The 21914-nt window shown below is 37.8% G+C and overlaps 2 protein-coding genes across 4 annotated transcripts in view; one reads left to right on the forward strand and one right to left on the reverse strand.

Annotated features, from left to right (window-relative positions):
* The window catches only part of LOC110466509 (rab3 GTPase-activating protein non-catalytic subunit-like), a 36498-nt gene extending 24904 nt beyond the window's left edge, over positions 1-11594 (reverse strand). For 2 of the 3 annotated variants that reach the window (XM_021523040.1, XM_021523038.1), the window contains exons 1-12: positions 11423-11594; positions 10072-10287; positions 9376-9460; positions 7191-7238; positions 6890-6965; positions 4802-4903; positions 4502-4601; positions 4152-4253; positions 3090-3238; positions 2664-2743; positions 2113-2196; positions 98-237 (exon numbers count right to left, since the gene is read on the reverse strand). In XM_021523040.1, coding sequence (XP_021378715.1) covers positions 98-237; positions 2113-2196; positions 2664-2743; positions 3090-3238; positions 4152-4253; positions 4502-4601; positions 4802-4903; positions 6890-6965; positions 7191-7238; positions 9376-9460; positions 10072-10287; positions 11423-11531 — 1291 coding nt within the window. In that variant the 5' untranslated portion in view covers positions 11532-11594. The remainder of the gene's footprint in view (positions 1-97; positions 238-2112; positions 2197-2663; positions 2744-3089; positions 3239-4151; positions 4254-4501; positions 4602-4801; positions 4904-6889; positions 6966-7190; positions 7239-9375; positions 9461-10071; positions 10288-11422) is intronic. The other variant, XM_021523039.1, reaches the window with a different exon arrangement.
* A 202-nt stretch (positions 11595-11796) lies between these two features.
* LOC110466521 (DNA repair protein XRCC3-like) lies at positions 11797-21783 on the forward strand. Its single transcript, XM_021523066.1, has 7 exons — positions 11797-11918; positions 12644-12781; positions 14675-14764; positions 15250-15372; positions 16314-16459; positions 20982-21194; positions 21521-21783. The coding sequence occupies exons 1-7, from the start codon at positions 11870-11872 to the stop codon at positions 21779-21781; spliced, it is 1020 nt and encodes a 339-aa protein (XP_021378741.1). The 5' UTR covers positions 11797-11869; the 3' UTR covers positions 21782-21783.
* Positions 21784-21914: the final 131 nt, after the last annotated feature.

Here is a 21914-nt window from a genome sequence, read left to right on the forward strand (position 1 = left end):
TTAACAATGTTTTATGCTGTAGAGCTATATTACATACTTTCAGAATAAATTCTAGTAATGTTCAGGAACAAGTTCAATAATAACAACCTAGCCTCACCTTTCCACATCCTGACCGCTATGCCGTTCTCCACGTCGATGAGGGTTACCCGACCAAAGCTGTCTGTAGTGGCGGCATAGTTGTTATTGGGTGATAGAAATATATTGTCACCTTGCCGTCTCTTGTCAGGGAGTCCGTACCTGTGGTCACAACCCACAAGTAACACACATGTACAAAGTTCATGTCAAAAGGAAGCAAATAATTTCAGATCACAAGTAAAATATTGTGTAATAATTCTGATTACTTTGATGGTTGCCTTCTACACAGAAGAAGAAAATGTGGACAGGAATTTTGCCCTCCAAATGTAAAATGTGAATCTTTGATCTCTCAGAATCAATGGGATCGAACCAAGTTAATTTCGAAAAACCTAACTTTCCAAGTCCACTCTGTGTGAAGCTAATTACCGGCTACTAAGACTACACTGTGTTCATGAAAAGATTACCAATTCTCCCATCTTCCATTCAATTAACTCCTGTTTCATGTGTTCAAGATTTCTCTCTCAATCTATAGTGTATGATAGATAGCATTGGAGGCACGTAGTCTAGTGGTAGGGCGTCGGACACGTGACCGAAGGGTTGCAGGTTTGAGTAACGGCACGGCACTGTGTTGTATCTCTGATCAAGATACTTTACTCTGCTTGTTCCAGTCTACTCAGAAGTAAATGAGTATGTGGTTGGGCAGTGCTAGAACTGTTGATTGCTAGCTGTGAGCGCCGAAATGGCAGCACTGGCTGTATGATCCTCAGGGAGTTGAGAAAGATATTGGCTGGTTGCAAAGCCCCTATATCCACGGATAATAATTTGTGAACAACCTACAAATGAGATTGTGATAAAGCGGTATATAAGAACCTCGAAACCTGTTGATTGGAGAGGTTGATTACTAATCAAACATGCCAGACTATTGTCAGTAAAGTGTCAACTGAAAAAATATGACAGGAGAAAAAATAATCATCCTGTACCATCAGGGTGTAACAGAGAAATCTCCAACCTCCAATTTGAGAGGATTACCAAGTCTACAATGTCTGAAGCTTTCAAGTGTTCACTGTGGGAAGTTTATCTGAGTGACAAAAGAGTTTCTAGCTCTATCTTTGGTTTCTGTGGGAAGTTTACCCAAGTGACAAAGGAGTTTCAGGCTCTATCTTTGGTTTCTGTGGGAAGTTTACCCAAGTGACAAAGGAGTTTCTGGTTCTATCTTTGGTTTCTGTGGGAAGTTTACCTGTGTGACAAAGGAGTTTCTGGTTCTATCTTAGGTTTCTGTGGGAAGTTTATCTGTGTGACAAAGGTGCTTCTGGCTCTATCTTTGGTTTCTGTGGGAAGTTTACCTGAGTGACAAAGGAGTTTCTGGCTCTATCTTTGGTTTCTGTGAGAAGTTTACCTGAGTGACAATAGAGTTTCTGGCTCTATCTTTGGTTTCTGTGGGAAGTTTACCTGAGTGACAAAGGAGTTTCTGGCTCTATCTTTGGTTTCTGTGGGAAGTTTACCTGAGTGACAAAGGAGTTTCTGGTTCTATCTTTGGTTTCTGTGGGAAGTTTACCTGAGTGACAAAGGAGTTTCTGGCTCTATCTTTGGTTTCTGTGGGAAGTTTACCTGAGTGACAAAGGAGTTTCTGGTTCTATCTTTGGTTTCTGTGGGAAGTTTACCTGAGTGACAAAGGAGTTTCTGGCTCTATCTTTGGTTTCTGTGGGAAGTTTACCTGAGTGACAAAGGAGTTTCTGGTTCTATCTTTGGTTTCTGTGGGAAGTTTACCTGAGTGACAAATTAGAGGAGTTTCTGGCTCCATCTTTGGTTTCTGTGGGAAGTTTTTCCGAGTGACAATGGAGTTTCTAGTTCTATCTTTGGTTTCTGTTGGAAGTTTACCTGAGTGACAAAGGAGTTTCTGGCTTTATCTTTGGTTTCTGTGGGAAGTTTACCTGAGTAACAATGGAGTTTCTAGTTCTATCTTTGGTTTCCTTGGGAAGTTTACCCGAGTGACAAAGGTGTTTCTGGTTCTATCTTTGGTTTCTGTGGGAAGTTTACCTGAGTGACAAAGGAGTTTCTGGCTCTATCTTTGGTTTCTGTCTGTCATCATCTCTTTGTTTACTGCCGAATCCTAACCAGCCACTGCAAACCACAAACAAATCACTGGAAACTGTGAATACAGAACTTACTTCTAATAAAAATACCCATCATCAGAACTTAAACCTTAATTTACAAATGTGTTTATGAAAGTTACAGTAATGTTTATTGTTGGAATCAATTACATTGTTTTGTTATAAGAGTAAATACTGAAAAAAAATAAAAAAATAAAGCCTACATTTTCTTTTAAATAGTTTGTTTTCATGTATTATCATCTTTCCCAACGAAAGTTGTCATTAGTTGTATCAACTTCATTAATACCTTTTCCTCTTCAGTCTGGTGGTTTAGTTTAGCAATATTACACCAGCATTTATACAGAAGGGAGCAGCTGTTGATGTAAAAGATAATGAACTACATACATATGCTAAATGAAGCATTGTGAACACTTATTTATCTCATAGTTACCATACTATCAAGGTCAAAATCAAGTTCTATAAAAAATTTAATCCTACCTTGCAGCAGACATGATAGCAGACTTGAGTTTATGGGCGACAGCAAATGCCACTTCTGACAGTATAGGCTGGGCACTGCCCTGGAGTAAAAATAAACTGAGAGTTAATTACTTCTGACAGTATAGGCTGGGCACTGCCCTGAAGTAAAAATAGACTGAGAGTTAATTACTTCTGACAGTATAGGCTGGGCACTCCCCTGAAGTAAAAATAAACTGAGAGTTAATTACTTTTGACAGTATAGGCTGGGCACTCCCCTGAAGTAAAAATAAACTGAGAGTTAATTAAAGCCATTCAATGATCTGTCCACAATACACCAGAACATCATGAATCATCTAATGTTTTTTATCTGGATAACAGGAAAATATGAGTAAGTGATAAGAATTTGACTTCTACATACGTACAGCGTACAGATGTGGAGAAACTGACCTCAACAGCATAGAAGAATCCAATATAGTGTCCAATGCCGGACGTCAGGTACATGGAGTGGGCTGGTGGTGTAGGGCGGATAGTGGCGGATGGCCCGCCTAATATAGCCGCAGCCTTCATCTGGTCAAATGGGTTTGGAGTTCCCACTCCTAAAGGATGACACACAAAACAACTTATTAAAATACAATCACCAACAAGTCATACTTTGCTTTGGAGTGTTATTTTTCACATTACATTTTCCCATAAAATTTAAGCATGTCTCAGAACACATTGGTGAAATATAACCTTCATGTTTTTTCTTATTGTTTTTTTAATTTCATGTTTGTGCAAATCAATTAGATTTTTTTTTATTGAAACAAGTTAATTAGATATTGACTTCTGAAATATTATGGAAGAATTCTTTTGATTCTATACATTGGTTGGGTAATACATTGGATAGCATGTGTTCCTTTCACCAAGATTGTCAGGGTTGAATTGCCCAATCAGATATAAAAGGGTACAGAGCATGCAAGTTTTTTCTACTGCTCAAGTAATCACAAAATGGTAAACTTTTCAAAACTCTAGATTTGTCACTGAAGTTTTTGTGTATAGAGAGATGTCTGAAGCACCATATATTACTATATACTTACCACTATTACAACAGTCAAGGATCCGCTCCTGACCCTGAAGTCCCCACTACTTACCACAAATACAACAGTCGAGGATCCGCTCCTGACCCTGAAGTCCCCACTACTTACCACAACTACCAACAGTCGAGGATCCGCTCCTGACCCTGAAGTCCCCACTACTTACCACACCTACAACAGTCGAGGATCCGCTCCTGACCTTGAAGTCCCCACTACTTACCACAACTACAACAATCGAGGATCCGCTCCTGACCCTGAAGTCCCCACTACTTACCACAACTACAACAATCGAGGATCCGCTCCTGACCCTGAAGTCCCCACTACTTACCACACCTACAACAGTCGAGGATCCGCTCCTGACCTTGAAGTCCCCACTACTTACCACAACTACAACAATCGAGGATCCGCTCCTGACCCTGAAGTCCCCACTACTTACCACAACTCCAACAGTCGAGGATCCGCTCCTGACCCTGAAGTCCCCACTTTTTGTAAGCCAATGGAGGAGGTAGGAGGGCTGAGTCTGTCCCACTGGCTGTGGCTGATCAACACAAAACAACTAACAATGCATGCTGATAAAGGAACAGCAAATGATGAATAAGCGTTTCATATGGATCAAGTTACAAATGTATGTACACAAACAAACTGATACTTTTTTAATTTCAACTTAAAATAACATGTTATGCTTCAAATCTGATCTTTAAGTGAATTTCCTTTTTGCATGACCCTGTGTATAACATTGTCGAGTACAAGAGTTTTCAGTGATATAAAGGCTATTAAGCTTCTCACCTCGAGCTACTTGGTTCCTACAGGCTCGCAGAGATTGAAACAAACTGAAACCGTCAATGGTAACCAGTGCCCTCTTAAAGAGAATCACAAGCTCTTCATGCTGTCAAAACAAGAAATATTTGAGCAAAATGATATATATAGAAACGAAACTAGTGATATCAATTTACAATAAAAATTCAACAATTCAACTCATTTTCCACATCAGAGATTCCCTTTTTAATGTTTTATTGTGGACAGTTAGAAATATCTTATATTACGCAGTTGCCAGACCACAGAGTTATTAATCTATTCTATAGCTACCTGTTCTGCTAGGCCCAGGTAACGTGGTGGTTCATAGGTGTGACACTTCAGTTTCTGTACAGGTTCTGTGTGAAGTAACTGTGACAAAAGGAGTGTTCCCGACTGAAAAACAGATCAATATTGAAAATCATCACACAGCAGAATAAGGATAATATGTAACTTTGTTGACCTTACTGATGTTTTGTTTATCTTTCGATCATAAATTTACAATGCAATACTTCTGTGTTACAGGTAGGGTTATGACTTTTACATACCAATCAATCACATGCAGAAAATACAAACATTCCGAGATCCAGTTACGCATCAAATAGCAGTCAAACCTATCTAAGTGTGTTACTTCCTTATGCAAGATACCACTTTTATTCCCACAAAACTTTTCTTATCTTTTGTCAACTTTCTATGTTTCTCACCATTCGATTGAAGATCACAGAAAGAAAGATCTGACTATATACACTTAACTGTATGTATATGTGAGGTGTCCTAAGGAGACACACATACTGTGTCTGGTACAGATATACCTACCTCTGTGTAAATCCTGAGGTGTCCAAAGGAGACACACTCTGTGTACATCCTGAGGTGTCCTGAGGAGACACACATACTGTCTGGTACAGATATACCTACATCTGTGTACATCCTGAGGTGTCCTGAGGAGACACACATACTATCTGGTACAGATATACCTACCTCTGTGTACATTCTGAGGTGTCCTGAGGAGACACACATACTGTCTGGTACAGATATATACCTACCTCTGTTTACATCCTGAGGTGTCCTGAGGAGACACACATACTATCTGGTACGGATATACCTACCTCTGTGTACATTCTGAGGTGTCCTGAGGAGACACACATACTGTCTGGTACAGATATACCTAAATCTGTGTACATCCTGAGGTGTCCTGAGGAGACACACATACTGGCTGGGATAGATATATACCTACCTCTGTTTACATCCTGAGGTGTCTCAAGGAGACACACATACTGTCTGGTACAGATATATACCTACCTCTGTTAACATCCTGAGGTGTCCTGAGGAGACACACATACTGTCTGGTACAGATATATCCCTACCTCTGTTTACATCCTGAGGTGTCTCGAGGAGACACACATACTGTCTGGTACAGATATACCTACATATGTGTACATCCTGAGGTGTCCTGAGGAGACACACATACTATCTGGTACAGATATACCTACCTCTGTGTACATTCTGAGGTGTCCTGAGGAGACACACATACTGTCTGGTACAGATATACCTACATATGTGTACATCCTGAGGTGTCCTGAGGAGACACACATACTATCTGGTACAGATATACCTACCTCTGTTTACATCCTGAGGTGTCTCAAGGAGACACACATACTGTCTGGTACAGATATATACCTACCTCTGTTAACATCCTGAGGTGTCCTGAGGAGACACACATACTATCTGGTACGGATATACCTACCTCTGTGTACATTCTGAGGTGTCCTGAGGTGACACACATACTGTCTGGTACAGATATATACCTGCCTCTGTTTACATCCTGAGGTGTCCTGAGGAGACACACATACTGTCTGGTACAGATATATACCTACCTCTGTTAACATCCTGAGGTGTCCTGAGGAGACACACATACTATCTGGTACGGATATACCTACCTCTGTGTACATTCTGAGGTGTCCTGAGGTGACACACATACTGTCTGGTACAGATATATACCTCCCTCTGTTTACATCCTGAGGTGTCCTGAGGAGACACACATACTATCTGGTACGGATATACCTACCTCTGTGTACATTCTGAGGTGTCCTGAGGAGACACACATACTGTCTGGTACAGATATACCTACTGTGCACATCCTGAGGTGGACCAAGGAGACACACATACTGTGTCTGGTATAGATATACCTACTGTGCACATCCTGAGGGGTCCCAAGGAGACACACATACTGTGTCTGGTACAGATATCCCTACCTCTGTTTACATCCTAAGGTGTCCGGAGGAGACACACATACTGGCTGGTATAGATATATACCTACCTCTTTTTACATCCTGAGGTGTCCCAAGGAGACACACATACTGTGTCTGGTATATAAATACCTACTTCTGTGTACATCCTGAGGTGTCCTGAGGAGAAGCCAACTATAACACACGTCCAGTCTGGACCTCCTTGTGTACTCCTGAAACAAACCAGGGGAAGTAATCCAATTACCAGAAAAATGTATTTCTACTACAGTTTTCATTCATATCAAAGGAGATTGATGAAAAATTGTCTAAGAAACAGTTTCTGATCTTGAATCAAACAATGCTTTCATCACACATGTGAACACAGATATAATACATCAGACTGATGAACCAGGAACTCTGAGGTTAACAAACTGACACACCCCTACATTAATACATACCTTTTCTGGGAGGCTAAGGGTAAACACAGAATGGCTGTGATGGTTTCTCTGTAATACAAATCATTAAATGATTGAAAAGTATTTACAAGTATATGAATATCAAAATAAACAGCAAAATGATTTTCTCTCTAGTTCTTGTACACATAGAATTTTTCATCTACCGATAAACTAGAAAATATCTGTAAGATATGAATGTCCCCAGGGGACCTGTATAAAACTGATGAAAAAAATTGGTTGACAAAATAGCAATGGTTGATGTAAATAAGCAATTGGTGATCTGAAAATAGCAATACCAATGTTAACAGTGATTTTGGCTTTGAACTCAAGAACCATGAAATATAAAATCAAAATCATCCAAGGTCTTTTGTACTTGACCTGAAGTTTGTATAAACCTTGATGAAAATCTTTGAAAAATGAAGTAAGCAGAGCCACGACAAAGAATCACAACTAAGATCTAAGATCTAACATAACTCAGATCTGACTGACTGGAATACTATCCCTTTCTTCTGTTTGATTGGTCATTCTCTCTTCCTTCTTATTGATCCCCAACCCTGATACCCATAATTCCTCTTTATTAACAATCCCTCTCCACATTCATTATTCCCCCTTATCAATTATATTTCCCAGAAAACACCCTTCCTCCTAATCAATAACCCCTCCTCATATTGAATATTCAATCAGATATTCACCCTTCCACCTTATCAATAACCCCTCCTCATACTGAATATTCATTCAGATACTCACCCTTCCTCCTAATCAATAACCCCTCCTCATACTGAATAGTTATACTAAGTAGCGACGGTAAATGGAATAAACATGTAGACGAACTTATCAAAAAAGTGGCTAAATATATAGCAACCCTTCGTAAAATGAAATGGTTACTCAGTAGAAATAACCTTGAAAAACTATATTTAACGTACATTCGACCATTATTAGAGTATGCATGTGAAGTCTGGGACAATTGTGGAATGACAAATTCATCAAAACTTGAAAATATTCAGATAGATGCTGCACGAATTGTTACAGGACTACCTATTTACACAAAAATTGAACATATATTTAATGAAATTGGCTGGGTTCCACTAAGTAATAGAAGGAAAAACAGAAAATTGTCCCTATTCTTTACAATTAAAAACGGTACAGCTCCTAATTATTTGTGTGACACCTTACCAGATAGCATTGGGGATATTTCTCGTTATAACCTAAGAAATTCCCAACATTTAAGACAACCAAACTTTAGGCTTGAAACAATGCGCAATTCTTTTTTCCCATCAACTACAAAAATGTGGAATGACCTAGATATATCTATAAGGAATTCGGCTTCTCTCAGTTCATTTAAATCAAATATAAAATCAAAAGGTAAACCACAAAATAAATGCTTTCTGGTATGGGGTTCCCGTAAATCAAATATACTTCATTGCCGTTTGAGAAATCGTGCGAGCTCCCTTAACTATGACCTATTTAGAGCAAATTTATCAAATACAGCTGAATGTGCATGCGGTAATCCATGTGAAGACTCTTATCACTTCCTTTGTGTCTGTCCCTTATACACCCAGCATCGTAATCTATTAATAAGAGAGCTTCAACCTGTTCGTGATGATTTAACTTTAGACTTGCTCCTATATGGCGATCCTAAATTCAGCATTAATGTAAATACCTCAATTGCAAAATCTGTCCAAAATTATATCAGCAAATGCAACAGGTTTGACTGAATGTGATCATCTTTCTCTCTCTATCACTCATTTTTTTTTCTCTGACTCTACATGTGTTACTATCATTTACTTCATTACTCTATCCGTCTTTTCTTCCACTCTATTTTTCATCTACTCTATCTGTGTTACTATCCTTTACTTCATTTCGCTCTCCTTCTTTTCTTCGTCTCTATTTTCCATTTCCATATAAAAACATAATTAATGTATATTGCGTAAATTACCTTATCAAGTTATTGTTCATATTCATGTATTTGAAGAAAAGGACTTTGATAAGTTGGTAAAACTTGTGTCCAATTCTTTTGTAAATATTTATTTGCAATAAAATATGTTTAAATCATACTGAATATTCATTCAGATACTCACCCTTTCTCCTAATCAATAACCCCTCCTCATACTGAATATTCAATCAGATACTCACCCTTCCTCCTAATCAATAACCCCTCCTCGTACTGAATATTCAATCAGATACTCACCCTTCCTCCTGATGCATGGTCCCTTCCCATACTTTGGTCAGCTTGGTATCAATGTCAGCTTCCTTATTTTGGGGGTCATATTTCTCTGAGAAGCAAAATTAAACCCGATATTTTACCAAATCTCATGAATTTAAACATACATATCGATTTGTATATATATACTTTTTTAAAATCATTATTTACTCAAAGAAAGTCTCATGCAAATTAATTTAAGTCATTGAAACTTGGTTGAGGCTCATCAGATTACGCAAACAAACAGATATTCAATTCCTATATCATTAGCATTCTATATTCAATTTCTATATCATTAGCATTCTATATTCAATTCCTATATCATTAGCATTCTATATTCAATTCCTATATCATTAGCATTCTATCATTTTCAAGGTTTTGTTTTGCAACATAATCAGCAAAACATGCTTGGTAAGGCATTACATTGAAAAACTCAATAGGATGAAAGATCTGGCATGTTATTTAAAACTTTCACAATTAAAACATATAGCATTATTATAGTACAGTGTTTCACAACCAGAATCTCATAATGTATTAGCTGCTTTTGTGATTGATAAAAGTAATGAGGCATAGATAGATTGCCAATCAAACCAAAATAAATGGAAAATGCAAAGATCACAGATGTATGTACATGCATATACATTTTTTCTTTATCTATTTTTGTGTTTTTCAATGATAACATACGAGACAGCAGCACTATCTTTTGCTCATTTGCAATCGCAATCATGTCATTGGCTGGTGACAAGGAGATGACACAGTCCTGTAGCCAGCCATGTTTGGTGTCAGCCATTGTGGAATCTGATGTTGCTTCTTCCTCCATTGGTGTGGAAGCTGACTCACTATCTTCCTCCTCGTTCCAGTCATCCCACTCCACATCCCAGCCTCCACCCTCTGTGACTGCGGTACATGTTAAATCAGATACGTAATCACTGTGTTGGTTATTTAAACTTTAGACTAAAAGCAATTATAAACGTTTCTTGGTTCAACATTTTTTGGTCATGTAATGGGGATGCAATAATGATAGGAAATTTTAAGTGGAATTTCTATGCCCTTGACAATCAAATTATATTGTGTTGTTCCTTGTTTTCATGTTTTGAAGCAGTACATACAGCTGAAGCTTTTGAAGGCCAATTTACTCAAGCATATGTTGTTAAGAATCATTTTTCAGCATTTTTGAATTGACAAAATAACTGAAAAACCAATATCAACATAATTAATATATATTCCTGCAGCCTTAGAGCTTGACGTTTGCAGGCAACACTTACAAATGTATATGTCCTTTTTTGTGTGTTCAGCAACTACTGTATATCCATAACAATCTCTATAGAATAATCTTTTATGAGCTTTAATTTTTTTGTGACATAGGGCCAACAGGTTTGAGTCTTAATGTATGGAAAAAGAGTCCCAAAGAGCTTTGGATCTGTGGTTGTAAGAGTTATGCTATCTGAAATTGTCACGCTCACACAGAAACTTGAATCCTGGCCTTGGATGTCCGATGGCATTTCTGCCTCCTTGAATTTGTCTCATGTATCTATATAATCATATGATGTTGATGCCCATTTTCCATGCAGAAAAAAATGCATGCAGGTTGGTTGGTTCCCTGAGAGGCTCTCCTTCAAAACCACATTTGCAATTGGACACTAAGAGCATGATTTATAATTTATTGGTTGTAGCATTTTACTGCAGCAAGAATTGCTGATTGGTATTTTAACTTCACCATTTTCCTTAAAAAATGTATGGAGCAACAGCTGTGAGCGACACGACAATCTGTTACAGTTTTAGAGATTGAGAACATATTCCCTATATTGATTTCTCATTTACTCGGGCCTTGTGTCATGGTGATAGACAGACTCTAACATTGCATGGGTTTATAAGCATATAAAGTCCCTATGCTATACTTTAAGCAAGACATGTTGACATTTCAGGTTTAACAATAATACAGACTTCTGTTTGGTCCCTTGGGGATGTCTCAGGTCATGAAATGTCAATTTGAACCAACTTGCTCCAGAAGTTCACTCTTATTCACATCTCTTACCATTCTTTAGAAGCCTTTCTGGTGAATCCTCCTTCAAATTTGGGAAAAGATATTTTTTAACTTTTGAAATGTCGCTAAAGTGAGCTAGTGAAGTCAGCTGACACGACATAGTCCTCGTAAATTAGTTTTCTGAATCTTCTACACGTCAACCATGTTTACATTCAGTTGCCCGCCAGACGGCGCATTACTCGCGTCAAATACTAACATCTAGGGAGCATCCCGAAGAATTAAGTTTAAAAAGTGTTGATTTACAAAGAAACCGTTGAAACCATTTTCATATGTGACGGGTTTTTTAAAAGAACTTTTTATAAAAAAAAATAGTCAGGTTAACCTCAACTGTTACTACTGTTGAACATAGATAGCTAAAGAGAATAATACATGTAGCTGCTCCCTACTCTTGACTGCTGGCGCGAAAATGAAAGTAGAAAAATACAGAGATGAGTTGACATGGAAAAGCTGGATATAAATCCACGAATAATTGCAGGAATCAGGAAAGGTAAAACTAGTTTACACTTAAGTCGTCTTTTTGCTGCTCTATTCCATACCACATTGTACAAATACATTTATTTTTGCAGTACATTATTCTATCCCAAGCACTTCCCTACATAGTGTAAACAGAGCTAGGATTTAATACGTATTGACAGACAAGTCTAGTTCCTGTGGTAAGAGCATTTAACTTATACTCTGCAATACGTGCTCGACTTCTAGTGGAAACAACTTGGAAATGATCTTGATTTCATGTCCTTCAAACAACATGAGAATTCCAGTTTCGAATCCTGGTGTGGCATATATTGTTATTTCTCATAAATATATCAGAGCAAACTAGTCGAAGTCAAGTCCAATTATCTAAAACTGGTACATGGTTAAACATGGCAACACAAATCTACGCTAGGCTTTTACAACCGACTATCTAATGAATGAAAACAGTGTGTCTTTTTTGTCCCATTGTGACTCTCTGTGTTAGCCTCATATGCCACATATTTGTGAAGAATACGTGTACTGTACAATTATTGTATACATGCATTACAAATGGGTGATGTGGAGATACTACTGTCACTAATAAATGATAAAAAAGGGAAGGGAGGTAAGCGATTCCGGATTGCGTTATGGTATTGACACTACCGTTTCGTTTTATTTTGTAATTTTGATATACCAATTCATGACAACATAAACCTTAAAATGGTATTTTATCTCAGTTATTTACTATTGATTATCTTCCAGCTAGTCTGAGAACATTTGAATCCATACTGAGTTTGTCCACACCAGACATTGAAAGATCTACAAATCTGAGCTCTGGCGATGTTCATGTCCTAAAGACTGCAGTTGCGCAGGCAGTCCCAAAACTCCCTGTTGTTTCAGGTAAATATCAACCCTGACACCATACAGACAGTCCCAAATTAAAACACCCTCATGTTTCAGGTAACTATCAACACTAACACCATACAGAGACAGTCCCAAATTAAAACACCCTGTTGTTTCAGGTAACTATCAACACTAACATCATACACAGTCTCAACTCCCTGTTGTTTCAGGTAACTATCAACACTAACATCATACACAGTCTCAACTCCCTGTTGTTTCAGGTAACTATCAGTACTGACATCATACACAGTCTCAACTCCCTGTTGTTTCAGGTAACTATCAACACTGATACCATACACAGTCTCAACTCCCTGTTGTTTCAGGTAACTATCAACACTAACATCATACACAGTCTCAACTCCCCGTTGTTTCAGGTATCTATCGGTACTGACACCATACATTCTCAACTCCCTGTTGTTTCAGGTTACTATAAGCACTGACACTATACACAGTATAAACTCCCTGTTGTTTCAGGTAACTATCAACACTAACATCATACACAGTCTCAACTCCCTGTTGTTTCAGGTTACTATAAGCACTGACACTATACACAGTATAAACTCCCTATTGTTTCAGGTAACTATCAACACTAACATCATACACAGTCTCAACTCCCTGTTGTTTCAGGTAACTATCAACACTGATACCATACACAGTCTCAACTCCCTGTTGTTTCAGGGAACTATTGGTACTGACATCATCCATTCTCAACTCACTGTTGTTTCAGCTTACTATCAACACTGACACTATACACAGTATAAACTCCCTGTTGTTTCAGGAAACTATCAACACTAACATCATACACAGTCTCAACTCCCTGTTGTTTCAGGTTACTATAAGCACTGACACCATACACAGTCTCAACTCACTGTTGTTTCAGGGAACTATAAGCACTGACACCATACACAGTCTCAACTCTCCGTTGTTTCAGGAAACTATAAGCACTGACACCATACACAGTCTCAACACCATGTTGTTTCAGGGAACTATTGGTACTGACATCATCCATTCTCAACTCACTGTTGTTTCAGGTAACTATCAGTACTGACATCATGCACAGTCTCAACTCCCTGTTGTTTCAGGTAACTATCTGTACTGACATCATCCATTCTCAACTCCCTGTAGGTTCAGGTAACTATCAACACTAACATCATACACAGTCTCAACTCCCTGTTGTTTCAGGTAACTGTCAGTACTGACATCATGCACAGTCTCAACTCCCTGTTGTTTCAGGTAACTATCAGTACTGACATCATACACAGTCTCAACTCCCTGTTGTTTCAGGTAACTATCAGTACTGACATCATGCACAGTCTCAACTCCCTGTTGTTTCAGGTTACTATAAGCACTGAAACTATACACAGTATAAACTCCCTGTTGTTTCAGGTAACTATCAACACTGACACCATACACAGTCTCAACTCACTGTTATTTCAGGGAACTATCGGTACTGACATCATCCATTCTCAACTCCCCGTTGTTTCAGGTAACTATCTGTACTGACACCATACACAGTCTCAATTCACTGTTGTTTCAGGTACCTATCAACACTAACACCATACACAGTCTTAACTTCCTGTTGTGTCAGTTAACTATCAGTACTGATACCATACCCATACCCAGACAGGCCCAACTCCCTATTGTATCAGGTTACTGTCAGCACCAGCAGGATACATCCTTGTTCAGTGTTGAAGATTCATTAAACTACAGCCATGATGTCATTCCTTCACCACACTTTACTGACCAATTTTGATAAAAGTGTCTATAATGGCTATTATGTGAGAATTTTGGAGTGACTGCATTTCGAAATAAGCAAGTGCCTATATACTGCATTAACTATGGTTTACCTGGTATCTTCATTTATGGTCTTTCTTTTTTCTTTTGCTTCAGCATTAGATATTCTGCACCGAGACTGCCCAGAGACTCTTGTAGTATCCAAACTGACCACAGGATGTGATGTCATCGACAAAGCACTAAGAGGTTTGTGTCAGTTGGCGTATACTATTAATACAATTTAGTAGGAAGAAATCATTTTGCAACTCTTACAGTCTATAAAGTATATCTAATCAATTCCGTAAAAACACACACATTTACTTGAAAAATGGAGCCTTGTCAGCAACAATTAACAGGTGAAACAGAGTTCTGCTTAAAGATTTAATAATTCTCAAACCAATGGTATATGTACAGGTACATGATTAGGTATTTTGGTTAAGAAGAGTATTATCATTACTAAATGTATAAAAAGTATTCAGCTTTTTTATCCTGATTTTTTTTAACCAAATTTCTTTAACATAAAAAAGAATCTTGAAACCATACTAATCATTACATTTACACCCATGCCATTAACTTAAAATATTTTTTATTGATTCAGTTATCTGTTGTAATATGTCAGGATGATTCATTATGTAGTCGCAGTTACTCAGACTTTTAAGTTAAAGCTTTTTGTTTCTTCTTTCAAAATCCAGGTGGAATTCTTTCCCAGGGAATTACAGAAATAGCTGGGGAAAGTGCCAGTGGTAAAACCCAGCTTTGTCTCCAGATTAGTCTGACAGTGCAGCTACCCCAGAAACTCGGGGGACTCAATGGGGGTACGCAACGGTACATTCGCGTATCCGGTTGACACGGTTGAACCGGTAAAGAAAATGACAGGCACAGATCTCGACCTCAGGAAAATTTGGCACATGTAGTTTGAGGAGTCCAGACGTACCTGACTGAAACTAAAATGCTGACTATTGCTAGTTTGCGTTATTTCTTTCTAAAAAACAATCTCAAGTCACATGTAGTTTTGAAGATGCGTTATGTAATTCAGTGGACACATAGAAGAAGGGCATTTAATATTCTTGATACATTGCTTTTTATTCTACGAAACTACATTTTTAGCTCTGCTTATAGGACGATCCAAGTGCGTTAGTTTATCATGGAATATTTCTGCGCCACACCTACCGTTTCAACCGGGATACGCGAATGTAGCCCAGGTCTTTTCCATGTCACGACAAACTTAACACAACATTATTTCCTCAAGAAGTACATCAGTGTTTTGTTCAGAATATGTAACTCAGTCTATCATACAACCATTCCATACTCTTACCTATTACTATGGTTACAACCAAAATCCAGTTCTATTCTTACATAAATCATGTTCTCGTGACTGGCTATGCTCAGAATCTATAACTCATAAGTATTTTCAATTGAATGAACACCTCTTGGCTGATTCTGGCCACGATCATTACATTTACAACATTACAATCCCTGGAAGCAATTTGGAATGCTTAGTGCTGTAGTTACTATGGGCCATTGCATTGGTAGCTTGATATGAAGGAAGTGCAATGAAAATATACCTTCAACAATATTTGTGCTTTTTACTAGCATTTCAGTATAACTAAATTGGATGACTGGAAAACCTTTCCTCGACGATAAACTAGAATTGATCTGAGATAGTAGTTTATGTCCAAGTCTCAAAGATAAAGACAAAACAATATTATGTCCACAGAAATTTATATTTTCACTAGACTTGTTTTTTTCTACACAGGAGCTGCTTACATTTGTACGGAGGATATCTTCCCCAATAAAAGACTACATCAAATGATTCAGCACTTCACCAGAAAAACATCAGCTAAGCTGCCAAAACCAATCAACTTTGGAGACAGAATATTTATAGAACATGTATCTGACATGGTGAGTTCAATATATATATTTATGGCGCAAGGTTTAGTTTGTTTTACATCCTATAAACAAGTGCCAGGTCTTGGTGGTGGAGGAAGCCAGAGTTCCCAGAGAACAAGAATTACACGTAATTATATGTGTCGCCTGTCCTGCTTTGTCAATATAATCAGCATTTGACATAGTACATAAGGAAACGGACCTAAACACAAAATCATAACATTGATTTTTTTTAAAGTCCAGAAATTTCAGGTTTTTATCCGAAAAAGTGCAGAAAATCATGAAATGTTTTTAGAGTAGTAGGCTCTACTACCCATGGTACATGTATGATTGAGGTTTGATTGGTGTAGCTCTTATACTTTGTCAGAAAGAGCCTAATATGCAAGAGCTAAACGCAAAACCTTAACGTTGATTTTTTTTCTAAGTCCAGAAATTTGAGGTTTTTAGCCAAAGAATACAGAAATCGTTGAAATGTTAGTAAAGAGTGTAATGCATTCAGCTAAACATCCCATGATACACCTATGACCCAAGTTTGGTTGCTCTAGCATTTATACTTTGTCAGAAACAGCCTAATATGTAAGAGCTAAACGCAAAACCTTAATGTTGAGTTTTTTTCTACGTCCAGAAATTTGAGGTTTTTACCAAAAAAACAGTACAGAAATCATTGAAATGTTTTTAGTGCAGTAGGCTCAACTATCCATGCTTCATCTATGATCGAGGTTTTGTTGGTGTAGCTTGTCAGAAACAGAGCTAAACGCAAAACCTTAACATTGTTGACGCCGCCGTCTGAAAAGCAACGCCTGTGTCTTTCCGACATCCGTCGTACATGTGGCCAGTACATGGCGACTGCCTCAGGTAGACCTCGAACCCTCGATCCAGTGGTGGAGGGCTATAGTGATCAAGATAATCAGAACGCCTTAACCACCTGCACTCGGCCAACGTGGCCCCAATGGCACAAGGAGTTAATTGCAATAGTGTAGACATTGATAATAGGGTTGTGCAATTAGATACATTAACTGGATAAAACTGAAGTTACATTATATTAAATCATACATGACATCTGTCCGACATATTTAGTGTATATATCTCATATTGTATAGGTTTTTGTATACCGCACTTATGCTAATATGAACCCCCCATATTTCCAAACTAGTGAAGACCATACAATGTATTTTACACATTCCATCTGTCTGTCTACGCTCTTGTTTACAGAAATTTCCTTGGAATCAAGAAGTCTAAAATTACTGAAAATTTACATTGTGTTCAACTGTTACATGTAGAAGTGGTTTAAAATGTTCCTAAGGTCAAGGTCACTGTCAATCATGTTAGAATAGGGTATATGTCAAAATACATTGCACATGTATTGCCCTCTCTGACCCACCAGTGTTTATTTTATGGTAAGTAGCATTTGATTGATAGCCTACATGAAGCTGTAATTTAATAGGAGCAGAAAAGGCATGGCCAGACCCGGGTTCGAACCCTGGACTTTCTGAACTCCAGACCAGTTCTACCAATTGAGCTACCTGGTCACCAACATTCCTCCCTCCTTTTTCGAAGTCTTTGCCCCGAAGACATCATTATTTACAACCCCGGTTCGGGTAACCCTTTGCCAAGCATTTCTCCAGTTATTGAAACAAGGGTTGATCACCGGCACCAATTGTAGGAGCGAAAAAAAGCACAGCCACCCCGGAGTTCAAACTCATGCAAAGACCCTTCAAAGTCCAGACGGGGCATTCTAACAATTGAGCTACCTGGTCACTGATGATCAACCCTGTCAATTTCCACATATTACCAGGATCCCAAAGTCCAAGATGACCACAGGTCAAATGTCAAGATCACTGTTACGATAAATAGAATATATTGTCAAAACTACATTGATTGTAAAGGGTGGATATCTTACATTAATAACACTATATTACCCAGATTCCAAAATCCAAGGTCACCACACTTTGCTTCTGATTGGTCAAGACAAATATGGCTTTAACCTTAGTGCTATTACATGTAGTACAATTTCTGTTCTGCTAGTCTGATTTTGATCATACTTGGTACTTATCACTGGTATATATTTGAAATGCATTTTTATCTGTATTTTCTATTCTGTAATTAAAAATGATTGCTGCGACTTCTGCTCGTGAATTATGGAGGAATCTGGATATACATACAGTCAAGACACACTTGCTGACCCGTCTATGTTCTAGTTTTTGTGTCGCCTGCAAAAAGCTGGTGACACATAGGTATTGCTATGTCGGCGTCGGCAGTGTCAGCGTCTTCATCCGAACAGAGTTTTTTGTGCGATAACTTGAGTTTCCTTGGGCCGATCAAACTCAAACTTCATGCAGTGCTTCATTACCAAAAGTGCTTGCTTGGGATTGCTTTTCAGGTCCGAAGGTTAAAGGTCAAGGTCACTGTTACTATAAATAGAAACTTCACTAAAACTGTTTACTGGACGGCTTCGATCTACCACTTGACCCACCGTGTATACCTCTGAAATGCCGTCTTACACCAAATGTTATTGACAACACTAGCTGTTTAACATCATAATCCATAAGTTTATTGATTTATTTATGGGAAACCATCCGACAAATCAAACAAATTAAACTTGGAATTGAGACAATGAATATCCATAGCAAGTTCCTTAAAACTCAAAGTATTCTTCCCAAAATAACAGATTAATAACAAAATGATGCCATCCAAAAACATAATCTCTGATTATTGCTTACTTTTAACATTATTTCTTGAAATGAAAAGTGTATCTATTTCTTAGTAATCTCCCAGCTTCCTGCACAGGCGACACATCCACTTTCACGGAATTCTTGTTGATTTTAAAGATTTTTTAGTGATCATGCATATTTACACTAATATACATGTAAAACCAATGTCACTCATAATTTTGTCATGTTTTTACACCAGGAGCATTATAATTTCTCCTTGAATATGTAAACTAGAATTTATTTACAGTAATTACTAGGTAATTATTTGAAACTGAATACAGACCAGGACAGTAGGCCCGTGGATTAAGGTCTGTTCTTCCATCCTCTTTGTGACTAAGACTACATTTGTATGTTAAAGTCTTACTATATGATTTATATTAAACAAACATTAAATATTCCTAGGAACCTTCTTTTGTAGTTTGACACTTGAGAAACATTTCACTGATACAATCTCTCAAAGCCAGATGGTTTACTGTAAATTGAGTCAGTTAAGTTGTTTACTAGTTTCCTGTATCCTGTATTTTGCAGTTTTCATGGTATCTATGTAAATTGTGAATGTTATCATTGATGTACTTATAAATCCATGATGTAATACACACTGAAGGTGTTTTNTTTTGTGTCGCCTGCGAAAAGCTGGTGACACATAGGTATTGCTATGTCGGCGGTATCAGCGTCGTCGTCCGAACAGAGGTTTTCGTGTGATAACTTGAGTTTCATTGGGCCGATCAAACTCAAACTTCTTGCAGTGCTTTCTTACCAAAAGTGCTTGTTTGGGATTGCTTTTCAGGTCCAAAGGTCAAAGGTCAAGGTCACTGTTACTATAAATAGAAACTTCACTAAAACTGTTTACTGGACGGCTTCGATCTACCACTTGACCCACCGTGTATACCTCTGAAATGCCGTCTTACACCAAATGTTATTGACAACACTAGCTGTTTAACATCATAATCCATAAGTTTATTGATTTATTTATGGGAAACCATCCGACAAATCAAACAAATTAAACTTGGAATTGAGACAATGAATATCCATAGCAAGTTCCTTAAAACTCAAAGTATTCTTCCCAAAATAACAGATTAATAACAAAATGATGCCATCCAAAAACATAATCTCTGATTATTGCTTACTTTTAACATTATTTCTTGAAATGAAAAGTGTATCTATTTCTTAGTAATCTCCCAGCTTCCTGCACAGGCGACACATCCACTTTCACGGAATTCTTGTTGATTTTAAAGATTTTTTAGTGATCATGCATATTTACACTAATATACATGTAAAACCAATGTCACTCATAATTTTGTCATGTTTTTACACCAGGAGCATTATAATTTCTCCTTGAATATGTAAACTAGAATTTATTTACAGTAATTACTAGGTAATTATTTGAAACTGAATACAGACCAGGACAGTAGGCCCGTGGATTAAGGTCTGTTCTTCCATCCTCTTTGTGACTAAGACTACATTTGTATGTTAAAGTCTTACTATATGATTTATATTAAACAAACATTAAATATTCCTAGGAACCTTCTTTTGTAGTTTGACACTTGAGAAACATTTCACTGATACAATCTCTCAAAGCCAGATGGTTTACTGTAAATTGAGTCAGTTAAGTTGTTTACTAGTTTCCTGTATCCTGTATTTTGCAGTTTTCATGGTATCTATGTAAATTGTGAATGTTATCATTGATGTACTTATAAATCCATGATGTAATACACACTGAAGGTGTTTTACAATAAAGTCTAGGCACAATAATTCAGCCACTACTCTGTATAAATATAGATACACAGCTGTTGTCATCCCTTGCCATGTAATTTCTGATCTTTTAGGAAGACTTGACCAAGTGTATCAAGATGAAGCTGCCCCTGCTGTTAAGTAAAGGAGTAATCAAGCTTGTTGTGGTGGACTCAGTGGCTGCCCTGTTCCGCTGTGAATACGAGGCTTGGGAGATGGTGAAGCGGTCCAAACATCTCACATCCTTCGCTGCCACTCTTCACCAGCTCAGCCATCAATATGGCATCCCGATTGTCTGTGTCAACCAGGTGAGCTGATCGAAGTTCAAATACTTACAAAAGCAGAATAAGTGTACAGTTAATGTAGGTTATACAATGGAGGTTGTTGCTTCCGTAACTTGGCCTTTGACATTGACTGATGATTTTCACTTTTACAAGTTTGATCTTTTATTGCAAATGACACACAAATCATAATAAAATATTTTTCAATTAATTATTTCTGTAAGTTGCCTGGGCATTTAAGCCAGATTTTCTTTACATTAGTTGCACAGAATTTATCATGTGTTGCCTTTTATTTAACAACTCTTTTCACAAAGTATCACATTTAAGTAATATAAGGTCCTTTCCTATTTTAGGTGACCGATTCTATGAAGACCAAGGAAACAAGAAAGCATGTTCCGGCTCTTGGCTTGACTTGGGCAAATCAAGTGACTTGTCGCATTATGTTATCAAGAACTAACCATCAAATCTCTGTGCCAAAGCAGGTTGTTAACAGCTCTGTAATTGGTGGTTTTCAGACGTGTGTCAGACATTTTGAAGTGATTTTCGCTCCACATTTACCGATGTTGAAGGTCCCGTTTATTGTTGACCAGGAAGGTATTAAAGCACTAACTTAATGCCTCGCTGTGTTGAGTAATTATTACTTATTGGAGGAATCAGTGTCCACCTTTGATAAGAACCTACTGCTCATCCTGTATCAGAGAACCGACTTGTAGGACTGGAACGGTCAGAAAGGTCAAATCTGCTCAA

This window comes from Mizuhopecten yessoensis, unplaced genomic scaffold (genome assembly GCF_002113885.1).
Source record: "Mizuhopecten yessoensis strain PY_sf001 unplaced genomic scaffold, ASM211388v2 scaffold11135, whole genome shotgun sequence".
Lineage (NCBI taxonomy): Eukaryota > Metazoa > Mollusca > Bivalvia > Pectinida > Pectinidae > Mizuhopecten > Mizuhopecten yessoensis.